The 13,578-nt window shown below is 48.1% G+C and overlaps 1 protein-coding gene across 5 annotated transcripts in view; it reads right to left on the bottom strand.

The window, feature by feature from the left end:
* LOC138763163 (voltage-dependent calcium channel subunit alpha-2/delta-2-like) overlaps positions 1-12,928 on the bottom strand; it is a 604,584-nt gene extending 591,656 nt beyond the window's left edge. For all 5 annotated transcript variants that reach the window (XR_011357359.1, XM_069936885.1, XM_069936886.1 and 2 more), the window contains exon 1: positions 12,778-12,928. Coding sequence is in view for 4 of the 5 variants with exons in the window: in XM_069936885.1 (XP_069792986.1) it covers positions 12,778-12,899 (122 nt within the window). In the remaining variant the exon portion in view is untranslated. The remainder of the gene's footprint in view (positions 1-12,777) is intronic.
* Between the last annotated feature and the right edge of the window lie 650 nt (positions 12,929-13,578).

Raw genomic sequence — 13,578 nt, 5'->3', positions numbered from 1 at the left:
GGTCAGGAGGCACTTTGGTAACCAATCAGGAGAAAACATCGGGCAGTCTGAACCCCAGTCTCTCCCACAATTGCTGCTTCCCCTGCTCTCTCCCTACTGACCTAAATCCAACAAGCTTGTAAACTCCCAGTTGCTTCAGCACGCAATCTGATCTTTACCATCAGGCAGGGACTGGGATTGAGACACACAGATGTTCAAATTTAGTTAAACGTAATATTCATTAGACTAATATCTTACTAATGAGGACAGTCAATTTTAAGACACGTCCCTCCATTAATATTATAGGTGACACTGGTTAATCACAATAATTACTGGAACAGATGGTCTGTAATTATTAACAAGCTTCTGGTGTAAGAAGCCTCATACTGCACTGGGTGTTTAAGTGTTAATATTAGAAATGTACATGCAAAGTAAGATACCTGCTGATATTGTGTTATAGAATAATGATTGTTGTTCCGGATCAGCACACAGTACCAGCTCCAATTTCAAAAAGGACAGCTGGTAGAAGAGACAGCAAACATGTAAACTTTATTCAATAAAGGTAACAGAATTAGTCAACTTCTAAGTGTTTAATGTCAGCGGTAGGGGAATTGACCCGACTAAACCCACTTGGAAAGGCAGGGACTAATCTAAGACAGCTAGGATGCCATTTTCTTTAAGTGAAGAGATGCTGTCCAATTTTTAATTTAGACATACAGCACGGTAACAGGCCATTTCAGCCCATGAGTCCATGCCACCCAATTTACACCCTATTAACCTACACCCCCATTACGTTTTAAATGATGGGAGGAAGTCAGAGCCCCCGGAGAAAACCCACGCAGACACAGGGAGAATGTTTAAACTCATTACAGGCAGCGTGGGATTCAAACCCTGGTCTGGTCCCGAACGTTGTTTTGCATGCTATCCAGGGAATTCAACCCATACATCATACAACAGATAGAACAAAAGTAAAATAAAATCAAAAGTATTGGGAAAAGTGCTGCAATAAAACAAACATCTAGTTGTAAAATAAAAGCACACTTGAACAGTGCAAGGTACCATCTTTTACTAATGAGAGGTCCATTGAAGAGTCTGATAACAGTAGGAAACATGGATAGAACAGGTTTAAAGGGATATGGGCCAAACGTGGCCAGGTGAGTCTTTTGTGGGTGGGACAATTTGGTCAGCGTGACCAAGTTGAGCTGAAGGGCCTGTTTCCACACTGTGTGTCTCTGGGACTCCATGAAAGAAACTGTCCTTGAATCTGGAGGTGTGTGTTTTGAAACTCATGTATCTGAGAGAGTGTGACCAAGATGGGATCATCCACAGTTCTCCAGAACTGCAACATATCTGTATACCTTTATGCACTCTCATGTGTATCCTTTACACTGGGGAGACCAAACACAGATTAGACAACTATCTGGTGGCCTAGTGTGGTAAAAGGCCCTCCCGGCCAGCAAGCTAGCTGCCCGAATATGCCAATTAACTTCAGACTTCAGTGTATTCAACAGGAGTTTAAAGGACACCAGCTCATCTTTCAACAAAGCATGCTAGGGAGAGAAAGCAAAGACTTAATGGAGCTTTCATTCATTTTAAGTGAAGAGAAACAGTTTCCGATTGCTGATGGGCTGATGATAACCACAGGAATGTATACTCTTTGCCAACAAGTGGTTAGAAGTTGGAATATACTGATAACTATTCAATCATGGCTTTCCAAAGAGAATGAGGTGAAGGTTCAAAAAATATTAAGAGGGGACAGTGCGAATCCAACGAAAAAGGTGCAACCTGCTGGGGACAGCATTATCCAGGGAGACCAAGATTTCTGAATTGGTGTAGAACTCAGAATCTGAGCCAGAGTTGGAGATTTCCTTTCCCACAGCAAGTGTTATTCTCTGTTCGATTCCTACCATGCCTGAAACGTGACAATTCATCAAAAAGGGATTGGCTGCTTTCTGCATTTTCCAACAATCGTATCATTAATGTGCCACAATTACTTCCTTCCACTTCAGCTTGTTTGCTACCAAATTTATCTGAAAATTCAAGTTAGAATGTGAGGTGCTTCACTGTGGGGTGGGGGGGGGGGAAGAAAAAGGGGTGCTCTTTTCACAAGATCAAGGAACAGAAGTAGGCCACTTGGCCCATCAAGTCTGTTCTGTAACTCTACCCTAAGTTGAATTATACTCACACCTATTTCCAATTGCCAGCCTTTTCCCCATATCCCCTGATGCCCTGACCAATTAGATACATCAATCTCCTGCTTAAACTCTCCCAATGATCGGGCCTCCACTGCTGTATGCAGCAATGCTAATGGTGAATCTTTGTCAGCCTTAATATTGCATTTCTCTTTTATTACAAGACATTAAATAATATCTGATCTGATACAAGAAGAGTGGAACCAGCACTCAAACCTGCTCCACCATTTAAAGGGCATCAGCTGATCTGATCAATAGTACAATGCCACACTCTGATCTACACAATCACCTCAATCTTACTCCTCACTCCCACACTTATTTATCAAAACTGTGCCTACCCTTGCCCCAAATAGATTCAAAGGCTCTGCTTGCACTGCCCTTTGAAGAAGACGTAACTGAAGACTCACCACTGGCCTTAAAGAATGGTTAGTGGAGGAGGTCACTTTACCCAGAGTTGCTCATCCCACCTGCAGCACCTTATCCTTCACCTTCCATGGGTGACCCTCATTTCTACACAGACTCCCTACTTTTCAGATTTTTTTTTGGATTCAGATTTCAGATTTATTGTCAGAGAACATACATGACATCACATACAACCCCAAGATTCTTTTCTCCCGCAGGCACGGCAGAATTACCATGAATTGGTAGTGCAAAAAATAAATTGTACACAGTGTAAGCATGTAAACAAATAAAGAACTGTCAACAGGTAACAACATAAACAAACTGACTGCAATACAGAGAGAATTTTTTTTTAAATCAATAAAGTGCACAAGTTTAAATGAATCTCTGAATGAATTTGTAGTTGAGGAGTCTGATGGTGAAAGGGCAGCAGCTGTTCCTGAACCTGGTAGTGTGAGTCTTGTGGAACTTACACCTCTTCCCTAATGGCAGCAGTGAGAACAGAGCATATGCTGGGTGGTGTGGATCCTTGAATGCTGCCCTCTGACAGCAGCATTCCCTGTAGATGTTCTCGATAGTGGGGAGGGTTTTGCCTGTGATGTCCTGGGCTGGGTCCACTACCTTTTGGAGGGCTTTACACTCAGGGGTATTGGTGTCCCCATATCAGACTGTGGTGCAGCTGGACAGTTTTGAGTCACTACATTTAAAAAAAAATGTTTTATGCTTTATTATGTTTAAGAGGCATTTGGACAAACTCTTAAAAATAGATACGGCCCAAGTGCCTCCGTTGGGTTAGAGCAGATGGCCAGAATGGTTGGCATGGAAGTGGTGGGTAAGGAGACAGATTCAGTGTTCTACAGCTCTGTGACTCAAAATTCTCCTGTAAGAGAGAGGATCCTCTCCACATCCACTCTGTCAAGGCCCTCTCAGATCTCAGATTTCATACTCTTCCCTCTCACTTTCCTGAACTCCAATAAGTATAATCGGATCTGAGCCAACCCAATCCATCTTCTACATCATACCTGCACTTTTAAACAACTTTTCCTTCCCAGTTTTGTCTCCACTAACCCGCAACCATGCACAATGATGACTGGCTGGCAGTTTTCAAGCAATGGGGTGATTATCATAGCAATTAGTGTGATGCTATGACAGCACCGGTGACCCAGGTTCCAATCTGACACTGACTGCAAGTAACTTTCACAGTCTTCCTGTGTCTGTGTGGGTTTCCTCCAGGTGGTCTGGATTCCTCCCACATTCCAAAGACGTTGGGGGTTAGTAGGTTAACTGGCCACCATGGGTTTATTTGCATGACGCAGGCTCATGGGCCAGAAGGGTCTATTACCTCTCTCTAACTCTCTGTACACACTGGGGAAAACAACACAGCGTTCAAAGAACCCCAAGTACGTCACCCCACATCTCCCTTATTTACATCCCCACCTGGGAAAGCTTCTCCTTCGTTGTTACCATTCCTCAAGAAGGCAGCCCACGTCATCAGGATCCCCACCACATTGACCCCAACCTCTTCTCACAGCCTGGTTTGGCAGTTTAAGTACCCCAGGAATGCAGAAGGTAGCACACATGGCTGGGTCCATCACCAGGCTCCAACCGCACATCTTGTCAGCCTGGTTAAAGACAGTTTCAACACTACAAAAGGACTGTTCACACACTATTGCAAGTAGGGTGGCCATTCCAAAAGGAGGACATGGTCATCGGTTACTGTATACTTTTTTTATAAACACACTATACATATATAGGTAACCGATGACCATGTCTTCTCTTAGAATAGGCACCCTAATTACAACCTTTTTTTTTTTTTTTTTTACACACTGGAATATCTATCCTATGTATTGTCTTTTTTAATTAATTTAAGTTTACTATTGAAAGATTGAAAGTTTTTTTTTTAAAACAAGTACCTTAGCTGCAGCAAAAAGAATTTCAGTGCATTACACAACATGTATGATAACATTATTATCATCACAAGGTCAAAACACTGGGAGATGCATATGAACAGGTATGGGGGTGTTTTGGAGGAGGGGTGGGGAATTAGGTACTTCAAGAGGGGAGGACATGGGAGAAGGATGGAGGAAGGGAGGGGATACAGCCCTTATGATAGGATGTGGACAGCCATTTGGCAAAGGAAGACACTCTAAGGCATTTCCAGGATGCAATGCACATTTCCATTCTCAAGTAGGGTCTCGTGAGAACCCATGAGCGGGGATGGTCCAGAGTGACCCCTTGCCCTGGCACATGCACGGACCAGAATGACCCCTCACCCCAGTGTGAGCACAGTCCAGAGTGACTCTTCATCCTGGTGCAAGCACGGTCCAGAGTGACCCCTCACCCCAGTGCAAGCACAGTCCGGAGTGACCCCTCACCCCAGTGCAAGCACAGTCTGGAGTGACCCCTCACCTTGGTGCAGGCACCACACCAAAGGCATCCCCTAACCAGTTGGGTGTCACAGGGGCTATGCTGACCTGACCCCACCTCATGCTTCACATGACACCCTGATGTCAAATTAGTCTGTCATCCATTAAATGAACACATTCCTGAAAAGAACAGAAGTGAAACAACAAAGTCTGCAGATGCTGTGAATGTCATTTAACACACAAAAATGCTGGAGAATCTCAGCAGGTTACTCAGCATCCATAGGAGGCAAAGATATATTCCTAACATTTCGGGCCTGAACCCTTTGTCAAGGTACAAGCAAAAAGCAGGCCCTCCTATCCATGTTCATCTACTGCTTCTTGGCTGCGACCTGTGCTCCTGCCCCTTCTTCCCTCCTCCTGCCTTTTTATTCAGGTGCCTGCCTACTTTATGCTCATACCTTGACGAAGGATTATTATATCTTTACCTCCTCTGGATGCTGCGGGACCTGCTGAGTTTCTCCAGCCCTTTGGGGAATTAACCTGAAAGAAACAAGTACCTATCAGGAATCGCAAAGGCAGCATTTCTTCAAATTATTGACACCTTCAGAATGTGTTAATCAAATAATATGCTGGAGGAACTCAAGAGCTCAAGCAGTGAGAGAAAAAGAATGCCAAAATAAATACCTCTGTAGGAGTTGCAGTTCATGCCTGCAGTAAGGATATATTGAAGGAGTAAGATTTCCCAGTCTGTTCCCAGGGTTTAATTATCAGTTGATACGACAAAGCTGTTTTGACATAAATTTGCAATACCTTCAGCCCCAGGCACTTACTAATCTTCTGGTGTTTGAAATTATGAAGGGATTTGATGGGACAGAATTTACTTGTTGCTTTAAATGGACTGTAGTGCAGGAGAGCACTTTAAATTCAGGCAATTGAACTGGGAGAATGTTTTTCCACACAAAAAAGATAATCCTCCACCCTAGAACTCCCCACGCCTACCACTTTGCACATCCCTAATTAAGTTTTCAAAAATTTAGATAGTATACGTATCTCATGGGTGAAGTGGAGATTCTGGATGAAAATGAAAACATCAAGGGACACCCGACAGCTGTGGCAGGGCCTAAATGCCATAACCGGTTACAAAGCCAAATCTGGTAAAGCGGAAGAAGGCAAAGCTTCTCTCCCAGAGGAACTCAGTGCCTTCAATGCCCAATATGATGACAGTGACGGTAAATAACCACCCCTCCCGTACCTCCACGTCCCCTGACAATCCCATCCTGTCCTTATCCGAGGATGACATGCGTGCAGCCTTCAAGAGAGTAAATCTGAGGAAAGCATCCAGCCAGATGAAGAACCTGGCCAGGTATTAAAAATCTGTGCTGATCAACTTACATGGATATCTTCAATATCTCACTGCCGCGGGGCTGGTATCACCTGTTTCAAACAGGCATCAATCATACCATTGCCCAAGAGTGCATTAACCTGCCTTAATGACTATCAACCACAAGCATGGCGGCAGAATTAGGCCACTTGGCCCATCGAGTCTGCCCATAAACTCAGCACTTACTATCCTTTTCAACCCCATTCTTCTGCCTTCTCCCCAATACCCTTGATTTCCTTTCTAATCAAAGCTCTATCTAACCCTGTCTTGAATATACCCAAAGACGGCCTCCACAGAGGATAGCGGCAATCGACCAATAGCACCTACATCAACAGTGATGAAATGTTTTGAAGGGCTGAAGCACATCAGCTCCTGTCTGAGCGGTGACATGAATGCGTTCCAATTCGCCTGTCGTGGTAACAATTCTACAGCAGATGCCATCTCACTGGCTCTACTCAAAGCCCTGGAACACCTGGACAGCAAAGACACATACATCTGGATACACTTTACTGACTACAGTTCAGCATTAAAAACCATCAACCCCTCGAAACTGATCAGCAAAATCAAAAACCTAGGAGTTAACACCCCACTGTGTAATTGGATCCTGGATTTCTCACCTCCAGACCACAATCAGTGAAAATTGGTAAGAACTTCTCCTCCACAATCTCCACTGGTTCCAGAGTACCACAGGGCTGTGTTCTTCACCCCCCTGCTCCACTAACTTTATACCTACGACTGTGTATGACACTAACGCCATCTACAAATTTGCCAAATGATATCACATCAGTGTAAAGGAGAGAGATTGGAAACTTGGATGAATGGGGCACCAACAACAACCTTGCACTTAATGTCACCAAAACTAAGGAGCCGATTGGAAGGGAAAGCCAGAGGTGTACAATCCAGTGATTATTGGGGGAAATCAGAGGTGGTGAGGTTGAGCAAAGTTCTTGGGATTCACTATCTCAGAGAATCTTTCCTGGACCCAATACAACAATGGCATTGTTAAGCAAGCACGCCAGCGCCTCTACTTCCTCAGGAGTTTGCGGAGGTTTGGTATGACACCAGAAACCCTGGCAAATCATCAAGAATCCACACCACCCAGCACACACTCTGTTCTCACCGCTGCAATCAGGAGAGAGGTATAGGTGCCATAAGACTCGCATCACAAGGTTCAGGAACAGCTGCTACCCCTCCACCATCAGCCTCCTCAACGACAAACTCAGAGACTCATTTAAGAACTCTTATTTGTGCGTTTTAATTATTATCTTTTTGTTCTCTCCGAATTGCACAGTTTGTTTAGAGTTCTTTGATTGTTTACTAGAATAGGCTGTACACCGTTTATTTTTGCACTACCAATTAGTCGTAATTCTGCCATGCTTGCAAGAGAAAAGAATTTTGGGGTTGTATGTGATGTCATGCATGTTCTCTGACAATAAATCTGCATTTGTGGGCAAATAGAGTTAGAGTGAGAACCAGCAGATGCCGGGGTCAAGTGCAATACATAAACATGCTGGTGAAATTCAGCATTGGTAGGAAGTAAAAGGCAACCAACATTTCAGGCCTGAGCCCTTCTTCAGAAATGTGTATTGCACTGTGAATAGAGTAATAGTTCTGCCAATCAACAATGGAACCAATTTGGTTGAACTAAATTCGGCTTAGTATTAGTATCTCTCAGTATAATATGACAAATGAGAGCAATACACAAAAATGCTGGAGAAACTCAGCAGGCCACCCAGTATCCATAGGAAGTCAACATTTTGGGCCTGGGCCCTTCATCAAGGTAAGAACAAAAAGCAGGCAGGTGCCTAAATAAAAAGCTGAGGGTGGAAAAAGGTGGAGTGAGGAATGGACAGGCAGACTAACAGGCAAGAAGTCATGCACTGGCATTCTCCAACCAGACAGCATCAACAATGACTTCTCCAATTTTCATTAAACTCTTCCCCCTAGTCTCCCTCTTTCCCTATTCCTTGTCTCCTTTCCTCCAGCTTGCCACCCCATTCCTTTCCCTCTCCATTCAGAGCCACCCCCTCCTCCTATCACCTCAGTTTTTTCCCCCTCTTCCCTCCCACCCATATCCGCCTATGACTTGTGCATTGCACTGCAAGTACAACACTTGTTTAACTCTATTTCAGAATTCTGCAAAGGAGGGCGAAGACACAGATGAGGGAAAGGGGAGAGCAGACTGCGAGGAAAATCTAGCAAGAGACGAAGAGTAAAACTTTTTTTATAACTGGCAACAGAGTAGAGCATGCAGAGACTCTATCTTCAGATCAGAGGCCCAGGTTAAATATCGATAGAGAGTGCTGGCATGGGTTTTTAACTGCTCTCCCTCAGACTGCATGGGTTCCTCTGAGCATTCCAAGTTCCTACCGCATCCCAAAGATGTGCAGATTGGCAGCCTAATTGGCCACTGTAAATTGCTTCCAGTATGTAGAATGGATGATCCTGGGAATTGGTAAGGGCATACAGAGAACAAAAATAATGGAACTAATGCAGCATTAGTATAAATGGCGTAGATGGTCAGCAGCCATTCAGTAGTTGAAGAGCCTCTTTCAGTGCTGCACTAGACTATCGCATGTAGACTATCTCAAAAGGAAATGATTTGCAAAGGTTAATGTGGGTCCCTCACAGTGAGAACAAAAGAAATAATTCTGGGGAGTGAGGACATGGCTGAGAAATTCTGCAAATGCTTTCTTTCTGTCCTCTTCATGGAAAGAGAAATCCTGTGAATTGTGGAGAAAACAGGTTTTGCATTTGAGGTGCATAAATAAATTAGCTTTAGTGCAGAGGTGGGGTGGATGGGGGGAAAGCAGCATTGAACAAATTTGTGGGACTTTGAGCCTGATGCGTGTATCCTTGGGTTCTGACATTAGAAATATCAGCCAAAGTAATTATTGTCCTCCAAAAATCTGTTGTGTCTCAGATTATTTCGTGGACTGAAAGACAGTAACCGTCACTCCACTGTGTAATAAAAGGGAAGGATAAAAAAAACCTGGTTCCTGATTTCAACAGTTGGGAAAATGCATGGATCGACGATTGCAAAAGATACAATAAGAAACTTAGAAAATAATAATAGGATAAGACAGATTTAGCATGAATTTATGAAAAGGATTATGGAGGAATCAGTGGATACAATGTACTTCAGAGGCTTCTGATAGAGTGACACATTAGAAGCAAAATTAAAGCATGTGGAATTGGAGAAATGTATTGATATTAAATGGAGGGTATAAATGAGCCATATTGGGTCAGGGAGGTCGGATGCCACAGAAATCGATAATAATATCTGTGGATTCCCAGTTGGGTGGAAGTGAGAGCTGAGGGAAGGCAGGGGAAGTGAATGGGAAGGACACACCTGATGGAATTTCATGCAAGAAATGTGAGTTCACCCTCTTTTGTAGAGGAAGTAGCAAAACAACATTTTATCAAGTGGTGGACATTTGAAAAGTGTTCAGAGGGATTGGATGTCCTTGTACACAAATCACTGCACGTTAGCATTCAGGTAGAGCAGGCCAAAAGGAAAACTAATATTCTGTTGGCCTTTTATGGAAGAGAATTTGTGTTCAACAACAGTCACATGTGCTAAGGTGAGCAGCCCAGCTCGGCATCTCATACATTGTACAGCAAGTGAGTTACAGTACAGAGTGAGGGGAGTTGGAGCAGAGCAATGGTACCAGTGTGAGATTCATTCAGGTGTTCGCTAAGGGAGGGGAAGAATGTGTCCTTATATGGGGTCCTGAGACCCCACCTGGAATTTCAGTAAGGAAGGAAATACAACCTAGGTTCACTGGATTGTAGTGAGGAGAGGAGAGCCCAGACTATGGAGAATCTCCTCAGGGTAGACATTATGTTTCCATGGGCGTCTTAAAAACGGCCCATCCTCCAGGGATGGAATGAGATGATACGCCAGAGAGCAGTTGAGATGGGTGTGGTGGTGTGGGGAACCGGGCGCCGATCATGGTGTGAATGAACCAGAGGTGTTTCCGCTGCCGACGAATGAAGCCCATCTCTTCCCCCACCCCCCACCCGCTGTCTGGAGCCGCCCAAGGTTCAGCTCTGGTGGTGGGGAAGAGAAACACATCAAGCATTGGCTCCACCGAGAAGTAACACGGCCAGTTCCAAATGCAAAGAGCCACGTTCAAACAAAAGTGAAAGAGAGGGAAATAATCCAACCTTCCCGAGGCAGGTGGCCACTGGCGATCGAGCAGACTGCAGTGGATCTCCCACAGCTCCTGTGAAAATTGCGGCTCGTTCAGCTACACAGCGAGAGGTGGCCTCTCCACACACACACACACACACACACACACACACACAAGCCTTTTGTATGATCAGAGAGAGACCAGTTACCATTTTGGGTCCAAGTCCTACTTTCTTTCTAAAACAAGGCAAGGGGGCGCCGGGGTTCATGTATCCCGGGTACCCGACACATGGAGGGAACCGGGCTGCGAGGTTAGAATCGGCATGGCATTAACAGAGTAGGAATCGCTGGGGAAACGCACAGCAGGCCAGGCAGCCGCCGCGGAAGAGGAACCAACGTTTCGGGACGGCGACCCCTCGCTCGGGCAATAAACAGAGAGGGGATCATTTCTGCCTCTGATCGGATAGATGGACGTTCAGAGACAGGCGCCGGTTAAAGAGGGGCGGTTTCCTACCAAACCCCACGCTTCAAATAAACAAGTGGGATTCAAAAGCGGTGAAGTGAAACACGAAAGTCTGCAGAGGCTGCGATTGTAGTGAAAACAGAAGCGCTGGAGGCGCGTCCATAGGAGGTGAAGAGACATTACCGACGTTTAAAGCCCTTCTTCAAGGTGGGCTTTAAAATCGGTGGGATGGGGAGGGGATTAGATTGGACGGCGGGCGTCTGCAACAGTTTTCACTGGCTGATCCGCGACAAGGTGACACGGCTGCCTGAGTGGAGAGTCACGCAGACTTTCCTGCCGCTGCAGCTCCCTGCAGCCACCCCCACCCCCGCCAACAGTAAACCGGGGAGGGGGAAACGGAGCCGTGCGGTCCACGCTCCCACAGTCCCTTCGGGGAAAGGCTGAGGGCGGCGGACGTCTTCTTGGGAGAAAATCAGGTTTCCCCGCGGGCAGCAGCTTGATCCACGCTGCGTGTGGGGGCCTACGGCGGACCACGGGGAAAGAACCCCCCGAGACCCGGTTGCGTCCGCAACGTAGCCGGACCTGGCATTTGCGGAGCCCTATTTGCAGAGGAAACGACGGCGGCGCCTGTGGAGGTGCTGGTCTTGGTTTTTACAACTTGGCAAGCCAGCTTTGTATCTGCGCCAATCTCACAGCGTACCATCTCCCACTGCCACCTCCTCTCCGTTCCTCAGACAGCTCACCACCCCCCCCCCCCCCCCATCATCTCCCGACGTCAGCTGACGACAGGCACAAAGCTCAGCTATCATCAACCCTCCATCACGTCTTTACTCGCACCTGGATCACTCTCAGCCCTGGAAAGTTGTTCATGGTGAATAATTGATGGTGTATGAACCACGCGCGGATGCACTAGGTGCTGGCGGTGTCTGGCCGGGCAGCGACGCTCCAATGTCTGGGAGTGGGCGTCTCTGCCTGTCGCCTGAGTGTCCAAGCGATCCGAACACAACATTCCTTCCCCCATCCCACCTACAAAGACAGGTCTGGCAAATACACGGGGGACGGCCAAGCCCCGGTTTCTCCAAGCCAAGGTCTGACACACAACCCCCCCCCCCCCAGCATCACGGACAGCGAGCGGGCAAAACAGGGACGAGAAACTTGTTACTCCGGCTAAGGACACTGGCCCCACCGAGAGCCCGAGGTATCTCTCTCCGATTCCAGGACCACTCCCCCACATCCCGGGACCTCTCCCCCAGTATCTCCCGAATTCCAATTCCTGGTTCTCTCTTTCCTCCTTCCCCTGGAACTTTGCGGCCAGAAACTCTAACAGAGCTTGGAGGATGAGTTACGTCTCGGGCTTCGATCTCTCCGCCGCCCTCTCGAAATCCCCCCCTTCCGCTCCGCTCCCTGACCCGAGCAAGCGGCGGCTGAATGAGCCTTATCGCCCCGTCCCACAGGTAGCAGCCACGCAGCGCTATGCATCCCACCCGGAACATTACGTCCCACTGGAAATATTGCATCCCAACCGGGAGCATCACATCCCGCCAGGAACCTCAGCCTGACAGGACCGTCCCTTCGTCCCTGGACAATTTAATAGCACCGGGAACGTCACACACCACCGGGCGCAACCCTCCCAACCCCGTCGAACCGGGACCTTCTCAGCGAACTGGGGAACACCGCATCCCATCCCTCCGGGACGGTGCCCGCAGGAGCATGTCATCCCGGTGGGAGCATCTCCACCCCAGGGGTACGCGTGTGTCAGACCGTCCAGCGCCCCAGCCCGAACCGCCGGCTCCGACGCATCCCTCTCGTCCCCAGCCCCGGCCAGACCACCACCCCGCCCTGCCCGTGCCGCTGGGACTCACGTGTAGTTGGCCGGGAAGCTGTACCCCGCCGCCAGGTCGGTCAGCAGCAGCAGAGCCACACACAAGGCGCTGCCAGCAGCCGCCATTTCCACAGCGCGGCCGCGACCCACACGCCGTTCCATTTAACCAGCGAGAGGGAGGAGAGAGCGCGCGCCCGCGCCGCGCGGAGCCGGACGTCGCTCCATTTCACCAGCGAGAAAGTGCGCGGCGCGCGCCCGCGCAACGCCGCTCAGCACGGCCGAGAACGCGACGGCAAAAGGGGCGAAGCGGGCCGCCAGAGGAAGAGGGGTGGGAGGTGACGAGGTGGGGGTGGAAGTGATGGGAGGGGTGAGAAATGATGGGAACGGGGTGGGAAGTGATGGGAACGGGGTGAGTGTCAATGGTGAGGGGAGGGGGTGTGTGGTGATGGGGAGGGGTGGGTGTCAGTGGTGATGGGAGGGGTTGGGAGGTGATGGGGTCGGGGTGGGAGGTGATGGGGAGGGGTGGGAGGTGATGGGGAGGGGTGAGTGTCAATGTTGAGGAGAGGGTGTGTGGTGATGGGGAGGGGTGGGTGTCAGTGGTGATGGGAGGGGTTGGAAGGTGATGGGGAGGGGTGGGTGTCAGTGGTGATGGGAGGGGTTGGGAGGTGATGGGGTCGGGGTGGGAGGTGATGGGGAGGGGTGAGTGTCAATGTTGAGGGGAGGGTGCGTGGTGATGGGGAGGGGTGGGTGTCAGTGGTGATGGGAGGGGTTGGGAGGTGATGGGGAGGGGTGGGAGGTGATGGGGAGGGGTGAGTGTCAATGGTGAGGGGAGGGGGTGTGT

Source organism: Narcine bancroftii, chromosome 5 (genome assembly GCF_036971445.1).
Source record: "Narcine bancroftii isolate sNarBan1 chromosome 5, sNarBan1.hap1, whole genome shotgun sequence".
Taxonomy (NCBI): domain Eukaryota; kingdom Metazoa; phylum Chordata; class Chondrichthyes; order Torpediniformes; family Narcinidae; genus Narcine; species Narcine bancroftii.
The sequence above is the reverse complement of the archived record's forward strand: the minus strand, read 5'-3'. Positions and strand labels throughout refer to the sequence as shown.